This window comes from Stegastes partitus, unplaced genomic scaffold (assembly GCF_000690725.1).
Source record: "Stegastes partitus isolate 25-593 unplaced genomic scaffold, Stegastes_partitus-1.0.2 Scaffold1053, whole genome shotgun sequence".
Lineage (NCBI taxonomy): Eukaryota > Metazoa > Chordata > Actinopteri > Pomacentridae > Stegastes > Stegastes partitus.
In genome coordinates this window covers 110,660-128,908 of record NW_007578784.1, presented here as the reverse complement: position 1 = coordinate 128,908, position 18,249 = coordinate 110,660, and the positions used below count along the sequence as shown (strand labels likewise).

At 41.6% G+C, this 18,249-nt stretch overlaps 2 protein-coding genes across 2 annotated transcripts in view; both read right to left on the bottom strand.

The window, feature by feature from the left end:
• elmo1 (engulfment and cell motility 1 (ced-12 homolog, C. elegans)) overlaps positions 1 to 521 on the bottom strand; it is a 114,987-nt gene extending 114,466 nt beyond the window's left edge. The window contains exon 1 of the mRNA XM_008295501.1: positions 450 to 521. The gene's annotated coding sequence lies outside the window, so the exon portion shown is untranslated. The remainder of the gene's footprint in view (positions 1 to 449) is intronic.
• A 6,466-nt stretch (positions 522 to 6,987) lies between these two features.
• On the bottom strand, positions 6,988 to 17,573 carry rp9 (RP9 pre-mRNA splicing factor). The gene is made up of 6 exons (XM_008295499.1): positions 17,262 to 17,573; positions 14,828 to 14,858; positions 14,567 to 14,696; positions 12,240 to 12,331; positions 11,740 to 11,801; positions 6,988 to 8,161 (listed from the first exon to the last, which is right to left on the bottom strand). Exons 1-6 carry the CDS (start codon positions 17,405 to 17,407, stop codon positions 7,942 to 7,944), a joined length of 681 nt encoding a protein of 226 aa, XP_008293721.1. The 5' UTR covers positions 17,408 to 17,573; the 3' UTR covers positions 6,988 to 7,941.
• Between the last annotated feature and the right edge of the window lie 676 nt (positions 17,574 to 18,249).

Here is an 18,249-nt window from a genome sequence, read left to right as displayed (position 1 = left end):
TCCTTCGCAGTAGTAAAAATCTGCTGCAAGAAAAAAAAAAAAAAAAAAAAACCTTGCAGCGTTTAAACGTGCACTTGTTTTCTGGATAAACGCGGAGTTTAATGTATTCACCGCAGTTGAACGCGTAGACGGGAGGCTCAGTGAGCAGCGATGCCTCCATCAGACACGCATGTCAATAAAAGAACAGCGCCCAAAGCCGCTGAAAGGCCACTTCTTCTCCACAAAGTAACGACAGGCAGAGGAGATGAAAGGCAGAGGAGAGAGGAGGGACAAACACTGTGTTATCTGCCTACAATGTCGCTGAGGGGGGAGAAAAAAAAAGCAACAAAAACACACACACGCCGCGAATCCTCAACATTTAGCGCAAAACCGCGAGAGGTGAAAGTGGAGCCGGATTTCAGCGGCGGCAACATTCGTGCGTAAAAATGGCAAAACGCGCTTTGACCAACCTGACGAGGCGAGGACACTTCTTCTTCTGCTTCTTCCACTGGAGCGCTGATGTCCGGAGTTTGTGTGTAAGTGTGTGTGTGTGTGTGGTGTCACTCATTGGTGTTTTCTCCCTCCCTCTCCCTTCCTCTCTCCCTCCCTTCCTCTCTCTCTCTCTCTCCTCTGCCGTAGAGATAGTGCTGATGTTTCCACTTCCTCCTTTCTTCTGCCGTCTGCTGGCAGCCTCGGTGATGCCACACGGAGGACGCATGAGAGCAGCTCTGTCTGCGCGCACGGATTGATCAGGAATCTACCCTCCTATTTCAGCAGATTGAATAGATTTGTTTTTTTCCTTTTATCTCAGTTTATAAGTTGAATTAACATCCTCCTCTCTGCTGCTCACCCTAAATGCACTGCTTTAAAAATCACCCTTTATCTGCTTTAAAGGTGCAAAAGTGTCACATTTCTTTTCAAAATTTCAGCTCAAGAGATGGTTCATTTTAACATTTACGTTTTTTAAAAACTCTAGCCACGCCCCCTTCAGGAAGGAGACTGACAGCTAAATAGAAGTCAGATCATTCCATGTTGCAGAATGTCCTGTCTGCACCTCCTCATTATCATTCTGCTAAAGGGGCTTGTCCGTATTTCTTTAAAGTAATCACAGTCTTACTTAGGAAAGCAAAGTGAAGGATGTAATAATAATATTTGCTCAAAATAGCGATGATGGGAATTGTTTTGGTGCACAGTCTACACGCAGTGAGGCCAGAACTTTAATTAAAAAGGCCTAATTCACCAAAATGAAAATTAAAAACCAAGGGTTCCTTACTGCACAATCCAAATCTGCTGCACAATTTAACATTTTCAGTGGGGTACTAGCCTGGAGGTTGCCAACATTTATGGGGATTTGGAAATTGGTAACATGCAGATAGCCAAAGGGGAGGAGAAGTCTTAGTAGTAGTAATAGTCTACAAGGTGTGTCAGAAAAGTTCCAGGACTGGTGTCACAAAAGATATATTTCAAATCCAAACTACAAACAACAAGTTTTCCCCTTCCAAGTAATCCCCTGGAGTCTAACACACTTTCCCAGCCTTCTCTGCCGCCATGCACTCCTGGAAGGATTCTTCTGGGATCCTCCACAGCTCCGTCGTCACAGCCATCTTGATGTCGTCCACGTCTTCAAAACAGGTCCCCTTGATGACCCCCTTGAGCTTGGGGAAGAGGAAATAATCCCACTGAGCCAGATGGGGTGAGTAGGGAGGTTGCTCAGGGCGTTGTGAGCAGGCGCGTTGTCATGGTGAAGCAGCCACGACTTGTCCTGCCACAACTCTGCACTGAACGAAACAACAGGATCTCTTTGTAGACGTGCTGGTTGATCGTCTGAAGGGGGAAACTCATAGTTTGTAGTTTAGGGTTGAAATACATCTTTTGTGACACCAGTCCTGGAACTTTTCTGACACACCTCGTATATCTGGAGAGTCAGACTACACGGCAGGATAATGTTGTGGTTGCAAAATCTGTGTTTTAGCAGTGCAGAGGTGAAGTGTCTTCTGATTAACATGTAGTCCTAAAGGGCTGCCTTTCACTCACTATTGTCTGACAACAGAAGAGCAGAGCTTTGTTGGGATTGCGGCTGGATTAACATGCAGTATATAGGAGCACCGAGAGCAGGAGAGAAGCAAGCTCATGCACAACACTGTCTGTTTAGGATGTGATGAAGGCAGGCGACATGAAAACACAGTAACCCATCAGGTCGTTGGTTATTGGTTGTTCTTAAACTTTTTACCGTCTCTGAATGTCCTTCAGCTTTACAATTTACAGACAGTTCTGACCTGCGATTGAAGCTAAAAGTAACGTATGGGACTTTTGATATTTCAGTTACAGGATGGCGAAACCATCTGACATTGGTGTTACCTCATTTCCCTGCTGAGAGTTAAATACATAAAAGTTAGAACTTTCCTGCACACTGAGGTACAGTGTGTGTTTGTGTGTGTGTGTGTGTGTAAATGTTTTTTATTTTTTCATAGGTTCTGTTTATCTTATTTATTTTGACAACTGCTCTATATTCCTGAACACTTATGACAATTTTTTCCCCGTTTATATTTCCACAAAAGGCAATTCGGAGCGCTTTATATAAGACATAAAATGGCATTATCGCACAATATAAGAAGCAATATAAATGGAAATGATATGGAAATGATTCAAAAGGATTTCCTCTAAAAATATAGAAAACAATAAGATGAAACTGAATAAGAGGAGAAACAGAAAAGGACAAAAAGTGGGCTCATAAAATACTTGTAGAAAGGTATAATACTGTTTTTTAAAACACCATGTCTTCAGAGAAAACCACAGAGACCCAATATATAACAGTATACATATACAGTATATATGTGCAGCTCTTTGATTGAGAGCTTGATAAATAATTGCTGAAAATACTCCAGCTGAGTCCAAGATCCCTCAGCAAATAGTGTCTTTACTGCCTAACAAATGTGGACGACTGTCTAAATAAAAGGGATTTAAAATAGATTATATCTAAACAAACAACTCCAAAACTGAAGAGGCATGTTTTTTTTTTGTTTTGTTTTGTTTTTACAGTGCAGGATGAAACAAAAGAATATCTGCATCCAGCCTTGCAGCCGAGCAAACAGGAACAATGGCTTCAATAATTCATGGTTATTGAACGCTCTCTGCCCTCCTGTTTGGAGGGTGGGATTATGACCTTCTAATGTTACTTTATGTTGGGGGGGGGGGCAATTCAGATATTGCACAGCAGGGGTCCCGCACGACATAATGTTACAGTCTCATTGGATTTCATTGGTACAGGACAGACAGCAGAGCTGAAACACAGACTACAGCACCTCTGGGCCACATGAGGCCACTTGCCTTTAATTTTGTCAGTAATTACCTGCTGTTTGCAATATTGAACCCAGAGAGAGTGTGTGTGTGTGTGTGTGTGTGGGTAAAAGAGACAGAGAATAGTGTACAGCAGACAGTCCTGCAGCTCATCCTCGTCTCCGCTGAGCAGGAGCAGCAGGGGGAGGATTAATACAGGAGTCCTGTTCGTCCTGGTAAATAATCTGGAGCGACACACCCAGCAGAAATCTCTCAATCCCCCTTTTTTTTTTTTCTGTTTGTTTTTCTCTCTGTGAAAGACACCGGATGCGAAGCTCTGCCTATTTAAATGACAGCCTGTGTCCTCAACTAGATGGGTAATTTGGCTGCATAAACAGGCTGTGAAGGCGAGCAGGCCTGATCCAAAAATAAGAGGATTCAGAATGTATCGACACAAGATTACATTTTCGAAAATATACAGATTTGAGCCAAACAATAATCTCAAATTGTTCTTTGTTTGTGTCTACAAAGGCTGCATGAGGCGGATCTGGTTCAGCAATAAATAACATTCTCACTGCAGCTGTCTTCATTTCTCACAGCTCTTCTCTATGTTTTCCTATTAGAGGAAATCCTAAAACAAACAAAACCGTCCTTTTTTCTTCCCCGGTGTCGTTTGCATCATTGAGTTACTGTGACCTTTGCATCCCTGACTCCAGCCTGAGAGGGTTCAAGACTAAATCTGTGAGCTCACAGGAAAAGTAATCCTTTTATGTGAGGCAGCAAAGAGGCAGCAGAGTAGTTTTAAGCCAGCCCATACGGCTAAAAAAGTACTGCATGATGCATTGAGTAAAGTGCAGACTTACAATGCAGTACAATGGACCTCTGCATCCAGTAAAATGCAGAGTCACTCCTGCTTCTTGTTTTGCATTATATAAGGGAAGCACTGGGTTGGCTTCTTTTACATGTGAATGTCAGTTTTTTTGGCATACATGGTAATTATTCACGAGTTAAGTACAGTGCACTGAAGATTTAATTGTCCAGTGTTTTGGAAATAAAGCCCATACTGTAAGTGTTTGGACAGTTGCTGCTCTTCAGGCTCTTTGCTTCATCGCACTCAGTTTGAAATAAGATAATCGCTACAACGTTAAAGTCTCAATTTGTACATTTTTACACCATCATATTACTTCTCCCACCTAATTGCAGAGAACATCACGTTAATATGCTCTTATCATGTTGGCTCCCTGGCAGGTGCAGACATGGAAGACAATGCTTTTCAGATGTACACATTCACTGGGTGGTTAGCACCGCCGCCTGGTTCACGTCCCGGTGAGGACACCCGGGGTCTTTCTGTGTGGAGTTTGCATGTTCTCCCTGTGCAGCGTGGGTTCCTTCCACAAGTCCAAAAACATGTTGAGGTTAATTGGTGATTCTAAATTGTCCGTAGGTGTGAATGTGCTTGGTTGTCTGTCTCTGAGTGTAGCCCTGTGATAGACTGGCGATAGGATAGGCTCCAGCCTCCCACGACCCCTAGAGAGGATTAAGTGGTGTATAGATAATGGATGGATGGACATTCACTGGGTAACATTTAAAAAAAATCTACTTATTACTATAACTTATATGTAAGACATGCCATTTTTTTATTTTTTCATGTGACATTTTAAAACCAAAACTGTGAACTTCCAGCCTGACAGACACCATCTGCCCGTCAATGTCCATCTTGGGCCAATGAGCCATTTTTAAACCCCTTATCGGCCAATACGGACGATATAATCCCGCGTCTCTAATCCATAAACATCAGCAGATTGTTTATATCTTCTCTGGCGATGCCCTGGCAGGCCTCCGGAGCTCGTTATGTCGTCTCTCTCTACCTTTAGCTTTTAGTGTGTGGAACGCTGCTCATTAAAATTAAGATCAGAGCAAAGCAAACACTCACCTCTTCACAATGAAAAGCTCTTTGGTTGCTTTGGCTATTTGTTTGGGATCAGTGACCTGCTGAAAGATGAAATGTCATCCAACGGGTTTTTGATGCGTTTGGCTGAGTGTGAGCACACAGAATGCTCCTGTACGCCGTTCTGTTACATTCTGTCAGCAGTGAAATCAACACTAAATGCCAGTGTGCCAGTTCCATTGGCAGCCATGCATGCCTGAGCCATAACAGAAGCGCCACCATGTTCGACAGATAAAGCGGTGCATCGGGTCATGAGCTGCTTTTTTTTTTTTCCTCATTTCCCCTCATTTTGATGGAATTTTATTTTTCCCTTCATCAGTCTGTTGTTCGCAGAAAGTCTCCTGGTTTCTTTCTGGATGTTTTTGAGAGCTGTAACCATGTCTTTCTGTTCCCGAGTGTTAGCCGAGGTTTTCATCTTGTGTTTAATCCTCCGAGGTTCTGGTTGTGAGCTCGTCTTTTGATCACTGACAAGGCATCATGCACACCTACATCTAGGAGAACATTCTTGAGTTGCCTTGCAGTGATAAAGGGATTTTTTTTTTTCGCCATTTAAATGAATTTCACTTACCCCTTTCTAGTTTTCCTGAACCCACTTACTTTTTTGAACCCAGCTGTCTGACTCTGCCAAACCAGCTACCTTTAATATTTCCCCGACAGTCGTTTTTAGAATTCATTTTTTAAGCCTCATTTAACTCGTATGCGAGCTCTCTCGTGCAGCGATCCGCCGCTGGAACAACAAACAGCTGCCGAAGAAACATTCGAGCGTCCGATTACTTTTGAACCCCTGCTATTTGAGCACTGTGAGTTAAAAGGGCCGTTTCACACACAGTTCTTTTAATATTGATATCGTTAAATAATTCAATGTGCAAAAACCACAAAGCCGAAAGAACGAAAAAGTCTCTTAATACTTTGCTTTCATCGTACGTCGAGGCTCAAACACAATCAGCACCACGGGTCCGGCCTGGCACTCGGTCTGACCCGTCCCTTGTCCAAGAAGACAGAGTGCTTCAATAAAGACTCTCCACTGACCAGATTCTCTCTACGTGGCACAGCCTCCCTCTGAGCAGCTTCTGTGACTGAATCTCATCTGGGAGATTCATTGTGCTACTCAGAGACGGGGAGAAAAGTTAACGTGGAACAGACTGTTTCAGTGAAACTGATTTATCTACTTATTGGTGAAAGCACCAGAAAAAAAAGAAAAGAAGATGGATACTTGCCACAGAAAGCAGATGAGAAAAGAGGGGAGTGAGACGCGGAAATAAATAAAACCGTGCTCCCAATCAGCAACTAATGTGCTCTCATGGCTGTATTATCTGTCAGTCTTTGATGGAGCTGTAATTTCTCACACAAACACATATGCTCCCCACAGCGTTTGAACTACTCAGAAGGCCTAAGACTCAAATCTAAATGGAAATCTGGTTTGCTTGTTCCCTGTAGGTCTACTGTAATTGTCTCTCTATCAGGGTCATTAGGAAGAGGGAATGTTTCCAGTTTATTTCCACGGGGATTCCTTTTAGAAAATGTTGTTCATGAAGAACAGAAGCTTCAGACTTCCTCAAATGTGAACTAAAGGGCGAATGTGCCGGTGATCTGTCAGCGTCTGCTAACTTTTTCTTGTACACAACGTCGTTCTGCAGCAGAACAATACGATTTGATGAGCAGCTGTTGATGGTAGCACATTCTGTAGGTTATAGACTGTGAAATGATTTTTGAGAAACACTCTGAAGTATCCTTAGACTGCTAGCAGGACAAGATCAAAAGAAAAATGTTCTTTGGCTCTTAGGAAGGTCACCGCAGTACTGTGCTGCGTACTTTTTAATGATCCGACTTCTGTGCAGCTTCTCTGCAGTATCTTCGCAACATTAAGTCATCAGCAACATGAAAAACGGTGTCACGCACATTAAGCCGAGGCCAAAATGATTAACGTTGTTTTTGCAGCCTTGGGTTGGGTAAACTTTGGAGAAAAATAGCCGTCTTTATTCTCAGAATAAGGGAACATATTCAAATACATTCTTTCCCCATCTCTGTGGCTTTCACAGAGCAAATAAGCATATTCCGACCTCAAATCATTCCAAATATTTACGTACAGTCACAAGCATTTAAACATTCGTGCTTGTGTGGAAAACATTTTCTAACTGCGTTCCAGCGTTTAATTTGGACTTTTTTTTCCTTCTTTTTTTTTTTCCACCTCCTTGCGTTTAACACACTCTACAATCAAAGTTTTTAATACCAGCGCAATGGCAAGAATAACAAAATATGGTGGGAAATACAATCTCTTAATGACACGCTGTATTTGCTGGCAGACTATCTTATTAGAACCTGTGAAAGAACATTATCTCTTACACCAGCAGGCTCGCTCCGTAATCACGTTGGATTCATTACCCATGCAGAAAATGCTTTTTGACATACACATATGCACCAAGGCACACTTACACACACACACTTACTTAAGCAGCCATTCCATCTGACTCGGTGCTGTATGATCTAACAGAGAGGATGTAAATGCAAGTCGTCATCCTGGGGCAAGTCAAACGGCTGGGGGAAGTCATGCGCAGTGGATGTACAGTTTTCAACCTGCAGAGAAAAGGCTTAAGGGGGTCTCCAGAGTGCACTTTCTTCCCGATGCACTGCACAGTTCACGACTGTGTAACAACCTACAATTTCTGCTGCTTCATTCAGTCTGTTTCCTACGTTTGAAGCACGTAGTGTTCAAGTTTCACGTGTTCCAAAAAAAATCCTCAATCTGAATCTGTGCAGTCACTTGTTTTGGAGGATTTGTGTTTTCGCTTCCTTTTTCTCTTCTTCTTGTCTTTCTTCTTCCTGTCCTTTCTCTTTTTCCTCTTCTTGCTGCGGTGGTGGTCGGAGGAGGACGACGAAGACGAGGAGCTGTCCGAGTCGGAGGACGAGGAGGAGGAGGAGGACGTGGTGTCTTGGAGCAACTGCTGAAGCTGCTGGATCCTGCGAACAGGAAGGACAGGGAGGGAAAGAGAAGAGGAGGTGGAATTAGAGGCAAGGGAGGAAAATACAGCTGATGCAGACTCGGGTGTCCAGGTTGGCCGGCATCTCGAACGTCCTTGTGCGAGACGCCGTCTTTGTTCCGGACAGGCTTATGTTACACATTTCTGATAGTCATAATGCCCCAGTCATTAATAAAAGTGCAGGTGTGAGGAGGTTTTTAGGAGCACACTGGGACAGGGCTGAACAACAAGGTCATTCTGTTGCTGAAATACGAGGCTTGATCACTGAGGAAGTTTTAAATGTATGTTTTCACAAACAAGGCAGCGATTTTTACACAAACATCAATGAGAGAAGACAACTGAATAATTACTTCACAACCAAAAAATCTTTTGTGCATTCAGTGTAGCTGCCTCTGACCCCACAGCGCTCACACTACATAAATAAGGAGACGAGTCAATAATAAATGTAGTGATCTCAGTTGCTTCAGACGGCCAAAGAATACCAGCTCATCTGGCTCACAAAGCAAAACCAGAACATCAGAAAATAAGGACGCCTTTAAGTTCCTCAGAAAAGCGAGCTGGCACGCTGAGAGTAATGACATCAGAAGTGTAGCATCTTTCACAAAACATCCAGAATCTGTTGATTATTCCACCGTGACAGGAGTCTCTCAGAAAAGGTTGACGTGCTCTTGTGAAGTGTCCACATGGACTCATTTACAGCAGCGTAGATCAGACGGAGGAGATGATCAGAGCGCTCGCAGTGTCACACTCCTCCTTAATGTGCACCTCTAGTCCTCAAAGAGAGGTCCATCAACAATAGTTAAACCTTCAAAATGTGTCTTCCCTCAATACAAAGACTACGGTCTCCTCAAATGCACTTTATAAGGAAAAGGTAGACATCCTGCTCACTGTCAGCGCTGAGATTATTAGAGACATTATGTTTCAGTCACCCACCGTCTGCCATCAAGTTCTAAAATAACCCATCTTCATATTAAAGCCACAGGCTGTAAAAACCCCACAAAAAGAGGAGCCAAACCTCACAGACACTCATCAATCATTTATATAAAAAACAAAAACACAATAATGATGTGTTCAGGACTTTTCAAGTGTGTGTTAAAATCATCTAATGTGCTCGGATGTATGTGAGAATTTGTCTTGGTGCTGTAACTAGTTCCACTCTCCATACTGACAGTGAAGCTCTTCAGACAACAACCACGGTGTAAGAAACGAGGGACAAACTTCACAGTGTATGTTCTGTGAAAAAAATCCTCTCCAAAGTCTGACCAAGCCTCATGTGAAGCTCCTGCAGTCCCACGAAGCAGCATCTTTCAAAATTACAGGAGATTAAATACAATTTTCTCTCCTTGTGTTTTCCAGGATAATAGCTCCCTGTGGAAGGATACACTCCAACAGCTGCATGTTTGTTGTTATGAAAAAACCTTTATGACTTGAGTTAACCTGGAAGTGAATTCATACTTTGCAGCTTGTAGCTTTGGGACACAAATAATGTGGTAAAAACACCACTTTTTGTTATTTGGGGTATGTTTGTGTATGTGTGATGTCTCAGCGTCCGTCCAGCTCTTTCTCTTGTTTCCCTCCAGTTCCACTCGGTTTGTTCCTGCCTCATGCACGCCTTATGGGACAAAATGTGATTTGTGTATTGATGGAAAAAGAAATGGGCTCCAGTTAATATTGGACAAAATGGACATAAATACAGCATTTGCAAAGCTCAGAGAGTTCCGTGTATCTGGAGCCCGCTTTTAGAGGACAATTACTACAGCACAAGAAGTACTGTGAGAAAAAGAAAGTCTGAAGGGCACCGCTGTGCCATCACCAGAAGAGCTAACAACAGCTGACAACTCAAGTGCAAATGAATACCGGGAATGTGTTAATTATCAGTCAACTAAAGTTATGTGGAGATGTAGGAGTAAGATATTGTTGCTAAAAGCGCTGCAGTGATTACACCGCAGTCAGCAGCTCACCTTTATTTGTTTTATAGAAATAAATGTTAGCGCACGCTGTTCAACCTCTGATATAAGTAATAGTTCACGCCGCATTCCTGATTCAGTCTGCAACACATCAGTAATAAGCCGGCAGCTAAACCTACACACGTCTGCGAGAAGGTATCCTTCCGCTGCAGCTTGTAACTCTGAGTAATAAAACTCACTCCGGCTTAGTGGGTCTGTTGACACATTATATGAGGCCAAGTCAAGCTTTGGAGCGGAGCTTTGCCCCCGATTTCTTGTGGTCTAGGAGAAAAGCTTCAGGGTCGTTATGGGGAGAAGGAATAGTTAGCCTCCAATGGACACATCAGCATTGCTGTAAGACAGATGTGAAAAATCCTGAACCCATCGTTAAAATAGAGAAAAACGACAATCTAAGGCAGTGGATCTCAAACTGGGGGTCTCAAGATAAGTTCAGGGGGTCGCCAGATCATTGTAAAAAAAATACAATAAAGCCTACATTTATCAAATAAATGTGTATTAGGGCTGCCAAAATTAAAAGTGTATACTTCTTCCCACTCCATTTTTGAACTTGTTAATATTATGATTTGATCATGCAATATTATTATTCTTTTTTGCTCTTTTTAAAATTATGTTCTTTGTTTTTATTTTTTTTTCCTCTTTCATTTGTTCGAAATAAATTGAATTCATCCATTCTTTTAAAAGAAAATTAATGTGTTAGTGTAAAGAGACTAATCAGTGGAATTAACGTATTAATCTTTAATGCATTAACGCATGAACAACAAAGTTATTACTCATGCCATATTAAAAAAATTCAAACTGGGGAAGTCACAAACACAAACTTATGTTATCTTGGGGGTCGTGGCTCAGAAAGTTTGAGACCCTCTGATCTAAGGGACAACAGACAAAACAAACGAGACAGAAAACAGAACAGAAGAGTAAATGGGCAATGCAAAACAAATAATTAAATACTTGCTCCTACATCCTAAATGTGAGATATCTTAAACCTTAAAGAAGCAGATTTCTAGAAGTTGTCATTAAATGATTCAATCAGTCGGCACGCCACGATAGCAGCCGACCACGTCGAGCACAACTTCAGACCAAATACTGTACATACAATTAAAAAGCCAGCTGGGAAAGGTTGCGCCGTTTCACTTCCCTTTCAAAGGAGATGCCAAAATTAATGTGGCACAGACACGCAACTGAGACTTCAAAGTGTCACTGGCCTTTAAATAACCTTTTTGTAATGCATGCAAAAACACACACAAGTGCGTGTGTGCTGCCGCTCTACATGTACAAACACACGCAGGCCTCCTGCAGTGAGCCTTCACACTGAACTAACCTCAAATTCAAACATCCTGGTGTCAAACACTATTTGTTAGGAACCGGCACAGGGAACCAGCCAGCATGGGAGAATTTCCAGGTCATCTGAGATTGTCCTACTCCGCTGAGGGAAAACAGTCAAAAACTGCAAGCTCTCAAGTGTGTGATCTAAATGTCTGAGCGCAGCCCCGAAACGGTCTATTTGTCTGTTCTGTCATGGCAAAACGTTGATGCTAACGCAGCGGTATTACAGCAACAGATATAAACAATACACAACATACTAATTACCTACCTGGTTTCTTTTTCATTCCTTTTGTTCTCCCGAATGATGTCATACATTGGGTCTTCATGAGCCTAAAAATATAACAGAATGTGTCAAGAAAAAAGCAAAAACATGCCCTCTTACAATAAGAGCTGCCACATTATTCACACGAGAAGCAGGAACTCCACATATTCCAAACACTGTTATGTCAGCACTTTTAAAAATATTGAAACAATACAAGGTTGGAAAATATGACACAGTTGCATTTATGGTAATCATTGCAGAGGCTGTGTGTGTGTCTGCGTGTGTGTGTGTGTGTGTGTGTGTTCCTGCAGTGGGTATTGTTCCAGGCACACTGGAGCAAGCTGTGTGAATAAGTCTACTGCCCACATGTGTAAAAACTAAATGTGTCCCATCCTTAGTTTAGGTCTGAGAAACAAACTTTAGCCTCTGTCACAGCTCCTTGAACCTAAACCCTTTGACTCTAAGGCATTATTTAACAGTCGCAATGGGTGGGCGAACAAACTCACCACCCTGAACTGCTCGAGTTTCTGGTTGCCTTTGATGAAGAAGGGACACTCCCTATCTCCTGTCCTGTGACCGTAGCGCTTGCACCTCCAGCCTGCAGAGGAAAAAATAAACATGTCACCGAGTCGGCTTGAGTAAAATGGAACGACTGGCTTATCAGGTACGTAGCAGGTTTCCTCTCAAACACATGAAACCAAGCTCCTACGCTTAAGAACAATAGTTTGACATCATAATCGTAGCACTTAATCGCATTTCTAGAGTTTTCAATTGCCTCTTATGACCTTTCACAGCAATTCAACATATGCTCACTTGCTCTGCTTGAGGTCAGTTGCCATACCTTACCACTCTGAACACCTGTTATATGACTTAAGTTCTGTACTTGCTGACAACTGAGCCAGCTACATTATACAACTATACATTATGCAACTATATCATCACATGATGGCTGTTCTAGAAGCTAGAAAGTAGACCTTGAAGTAAGATTATTTTGTTAAACTAGACAAACGTTTTCCAGGATTTTCACTCACTGTAGCTTTTTTAGGGTAAAGAAATCTTTTTCCTTAAGTTTGCTTGAGCTAAATAAAAATTTAAAAAAAGGCAAAAGAAACAACTTGGAGTCACACACTCAGAATGCCCCGCTCAAGTATTGATGTGTTGCAAACTGTAGGCCTCATTATCAAAGACAGGCCATGTGAAATGCAATACCACGTTCTTTTTTTTTTTTTTTTCTTCGCTGAAAAGAAGAATTTATGTCAAAGTTTCACACTGTTTTAATGCTCTGCGCTTCAAGTGGGAGTGTAGCTTCTGTGAATAACTTGGGTTTTGGAAAGTGAGAACACAAATTGTGCTTATTCTGTCAAAGAAGTTCTGCGCAAAAAAAACTGTCACTGGCAGCAGAGTCTGTCTGTTCTGACAAATGTAAACATTTTCTGAAAGGATTAAGCCGAGCAAGTCGTGCTCAGATTCTGCAGAACAAATGCCAACATGTGGACGGGCACCCTGTGTGTGTGTGTGTGTGTGTGTTGACTTTCAAAGTCCCTGACTGTTCGTGCAGAATCAGAACGTGTGGGACGAAGGAATGAAAAGACACTGAATATAATCATAGTCATTGTTTTTGTCAGAAGGACAGAAGGTAATCTCCGCAACACACTTATTAATCTCTACTCCCTCATTTGAGTTAAAAACAATGGACTTAGTGTTAAATGTTACATTTATCCCCTATCAAGACCACTGCCCACTCATCATGGAGGTTTAGACCCACCTACATACAGTTTCAGATATGCTGCTGTTACTTTGCTAATAAACAAGATTTGAAAAAAACAATCAACATAAATGTAAAGACTTTTTAAGGCCATTTAAACACTATCCATTCATTCATTATCTATACACCGCTTAATCCTCACTAGGGTCATGGGGGGGCTGGATTCTATCCTAGCTGACTTAGGGTGAAGGCAGGGGACACCCTGGACAGGTCACCAGTCTATCACAGGGCTACACTTAGAGACAGACAACCAAGCACACTCACATTCACACCTACGGACAATTTAGAATCACCAATTAACCTCAACATGTTTTTGGACTTGTGGGAGGAAGTCAGAGAACCCATGCTGCACGGGGAGAACATGCAAACTCCACGCAGAAAGAGCAACCTTCTAGCTGCGAGGCAACAGTGCTATCAACTGCACCACCATGCAGCCCCTAAACACAATCCAGAATGGATAATTAAACACCTATTATAACTAAGGAATGGGAAATAAACCTATCAGAAAACACGCTGCAATCACTGTTAAATTACTTAAAAGAAAAAAATTGATATATTTTACAGAATTCTTGAATTAAAGTTCAAAATCATTTACCCAGTGTCACACATTTTAAGACCTTTTCAGGGCTCCATGTGTACAATTAAGTACTGATCTACCAACACCAAAAAGAAAAAGAAAAATGAGACTGTTAGACCAAAAGACAACACCTTCAGTAAGGGTTTAGTGATAAAAATACATTAACGCCAACATTCAGGACAAGTGTAAAGATTCAAAACTCACTGAAGAGAGAGTTTGATTAATGACTCCTGTGAGGCGTCTTCTGGCCCCTGCTCTGAGAGCAACGGGCTGTATCATGGAACAGATTTCCTTCTAATTGACAAAAGAGTCTAATTAATTAACAAGCGTCACCTCTGATATCCACTCCTTACTTCTGTAGCTGCACACAGTGTCGGAGGTGTAATGAAAATCCATCCAAAGACCTCATTTTTGCGGATACGAGTGCGAGCAGCATGTTCTCTCAATGTAAACCTGGGAAAATACATGTGAAACTGTGTAACGGTACTCACACTGCATCACTTTCACCTCCTTCCCCAGCGGCATCCACAGCCCCCTGGTGGGGGCGTGTGCCAGGAAGCTCCTGGCTTCTTCATTTCCTGGTTCAGCGGGAATGCAGTCCTCGGGTTTTTCTTCGTGCTCCTACAACAGGAACTGTCACTGTCACTAATTCTCAACATGTCTCTGTATGAATTAAATACTGAAATGCAAAATATCTCCTGTGAGATCTTGTGCATTTACTGGCATGCCTTTTAGTGTGTGATTAACTTTACCTTGATGTATCCTGGTGGGGGTTTCTCATAGCTGAATGAAGGCAAGATCAGATAAAAGTTAATAGTGCAAAAATAAATATTCAATCAAGCAAATAATCAAACCTATTTGTCATGACCCCCCAGCCTCAATTAAGGACGATCACCCACAGCTGCAACTCCGGACTCACCTCCTCACAATCACCACAGCTCCCATAAAACACTCAGTTCTTTCCCCCACAATCCACCAGACCACAGCCATTCCTCCTGCCAGTCTCTACAGCCTGCATTCCCCCAGCCAGCTTTCTCCTGCCACCGGTTTCACCCTGGATTCCCCGAACCTGTCTGCCCCCCTCTGTTTTTGTCCCCTTTTGTGAGTATCCCCGTTTGTTTGAGTAGCTTAGTTTTCTATCTTTGAATTCTTTGAGTTCTTTGTTTTGAGTTTTCTAGGATTTTTTTGTAGTTTTTTGCCCCCTTGTAAATTTGTTCTGTTTCCCCCCCTCTGTTGTCTCCCTCTCTATCGGTTTCAGTTTATCTATCCTTTACCCCAAAACAAAGGAATTATTCCACCATAGGCTCTGCTCCCAACTCTCTAAATGTCTAGATTTCCACACATGAAGGACACACAGGGTGTAATAAATAAGTGGTCTGTTTTTTCAGCTGTCTGTAACATGCTGGGCTCTGCTTCTTCTCTCCCCTACTGTACATACTGCAGATTAATCACTGCAGTAGCATGCATGAAATGTCAGAATCAGAAACAGATTTATTGCCAGGTACAGTTTGCATAATATGAGGAACTTGTTCTGGCGGGTTGGTGCAACAATAAATATACAGTGAGGTACAAGATAAAAATAACTAGTAGTAGTGCAAAGCAGAAGCAAAAGATATTGTGCAGTGAAATTAAGTTTAAATAAGAAGCATAGAGCTGTAGTTATTGACAAGAGTGCACGGTGTGGAGGTGCACCATGACCAGTAACAGTGAGGATAATGAGATGGTGAGCAGAGAGAGAAGATGTTAATGTGTCTGTCCATAGAGGGGTCAGTGGGGGTCTAGCGCTTTGTTCATGAGGCCGGTCGCATGTTGTTGAATATATTTTTTAATTTTACTTTTTGGCACTAAATGCGGCAAAAACTAAGAACATGTGCATTGACTTTAGATGTTCCCAACCTTCTCTGTCACAATCATGAAACTGTTGTCACACAAATATTTCTTTTTCTCTTCAATTAACACCTCTATCAGTTTCAGATTAGTATTATTAGCACATTTAACCACTAACTTTTTGCTGCAAATCTGACAAATATAGTATAACTGTGTTTGTGACCAATAAAAGACCTTGAATCCTAAACACATGGTATCAATTTCAATAGATGCTCATTGAAATGCAGGCGGTTGAATCATAGAATTTAGGCATCTTGAGTCAATAAAACATAGCAGAAGAAGGTGGAAAACAATCAGAATCAGAAATACTTTATTGATCCCTGAGGGGAAACGGCTTATGTGTGGCACTAGTGTTTGAAATATGACATTTCTGTGAGTTTCATCAAGAAGTTTTATTCAGGCGAATGGAAATGAGTCTTAAGATTATGCAAAATGATCACCGTCAGCTTGAATAATTCAGTCGGGTGATTGTGTAATACCTGTGACAGGTCTACCTCTCTCAGAACAGTACGGTGATTGATGGCCAGAATACAGAAACAGCGGAGCGCTACAAGTACGCGGGAACTACAGTCGACTATAAACTGAATTCCAGAGTAACACTGACACGGTGTTCAAAGAAAAGCCAGCAGAGTCTCTTTTGTCTCAGTAAACTCTCTCAGTTCCAGGTTGACGGGACCCTGATGACAATGTTTTTATTATTTTTTCATCAATCTTTAATTTCGTCTGTGCTCTGTTTCTCTTTCATCTGCTGGCATCAATCGCTCAAGGTCAAGCTAAAAAAAATAAAATAAAAATCATGCCTGTAGCAAAATAGCTGGTACTGTACCCTGCAGGATATTTATAACAATTACATAAGAAAGCAGAATCCATCCAGTCTGATTGTTCTCATCCTTTTCATCAACAGTTTCTGCCATCTGGTTCCCTCCTCAGACTTCTAACTAAAGCCAATAGATCCAAACACTCCTTTATACCTTCTGCCATCTTTCTCCTTTTCTTGGAGGAAAATGCTGAGTTATTTAACCAATTGTTCCACTGACTTTTTAACTGAATTACGTATTTAGGGTTGTGTTGAAGAAGCCCTGCTTTTATAATTATTTTCATCTCACTGCGTCATAACTAAATGCCCCACTGAGGACAAATAACTGATTTATTAATGCTTGCAAACTTGACTTAAATACTCCTTTAAAAAAATGACCTAAGGGAATTTAAGTTTGTGGGAAAACATTAGTTAAGTCACATTTATAATTCATGCACAAGTTTGCGAGGTTATGCAGAAACGCTCTCGCTACAGTTACTCACAAGGTCTCGACGTGTTTCAGTTTTTGGACTTCTTGGTTGAGTTTTTTCGTGTGTGTCTTGAGTTTCTCCATATCATGTTTGGATGCCTTGTGTCTCTTGCTCTCTCGTTTGTCCTCCTTGTCTCTTCTTCGCTTTTTGTCCGACATTTCCGCCTTGATACGAGCAAACTGTGGCCCGGAAACAGCATTAAATTAGAATGAATGATTCATGCAAAGCTTTTTCTTTGGGTTAACAGTTCCGTATGAAACGTCCCGGCCACCATGCTAACTAGCCGCTAGCTACCTAGCACCGTGCTAACTAGCAAACATTGCTGCTGTGCCGCTGCTCCACTTCCTGTGTGCTGCCGGGTTGGTTAGTTAAAGTCCAGCGCCACCTGCAGGACACAGGGGGTAACGCATGGAGAGTGCGGCTGGATTGTCTGATGCTTTTGGGGCTTTTTCTGCAGTTTCTCTAAAAACAGACAATTTTCCCACCAGCAATAACCATGTATTTTTTTTTCTTTTTTGCAAATTTATTTCATATTTAGTTTTGTTTTGAATATATCTGATGCCATTAACTTTCAATCATTGCATGTGGAATTCCCAATTTTCGATAAGCTTTATTTACCACATACACAATTATACACAGTACAGTGTGTTTTGTACCAGCATCCAGTTTCAATTAACAAAAAAAAAAGTTCAAGAAATACCTTATGTATATATAATTGTACATCCTTTTATGATTTTTTTTTCCAACACAGAGCAAAAATATAAATGCAGCATCTTCTTTTCCCACTCAGAGAAAAGTTTTAAATATCAAACCTTTTGGTCTACTGGTTAGAAAAGGGTTTATTTTAGCCATATTGTGCAGAATTTTATTTATTTATGTATTTATTTATTTATTTGAGCTGTTTAGCTAGTGACAAATCTTTTATCACTGTCCTTGTTATGGCAATTTTCCAATGTCCTTTAATTACTGCACAGGTGGAGCAGAGTGAACCGATGCAGAC

What these genes read in the sequence shown, in the direction of transcription:
- rp9 (XM_008295499.1), bottom strand. Translation starts at nt 17,407, where the DNA reads ATGTCGGACAAAAAGCGAAGAAGAGACAAGGAGGACAAACGAGAGAGC. An exon ending in CTGAAACACGTCGAGACCTT is followed by an intron (nt 14,859 to 17,261) that starts GTGAGTAACTGT and finishes GCCTTCATTCAG; the next exon opens with CTATGAGAAACCCCCACCAG. An exon ending in CCCCACCAGGATACATCAAG is followed by an intron (nt 14,697 to 14,827) that starts GTAAAGTTAATC and finishes TTCCTGTTGTAG; the next exon opens with GAGCACGAAGAAAAACCCGA.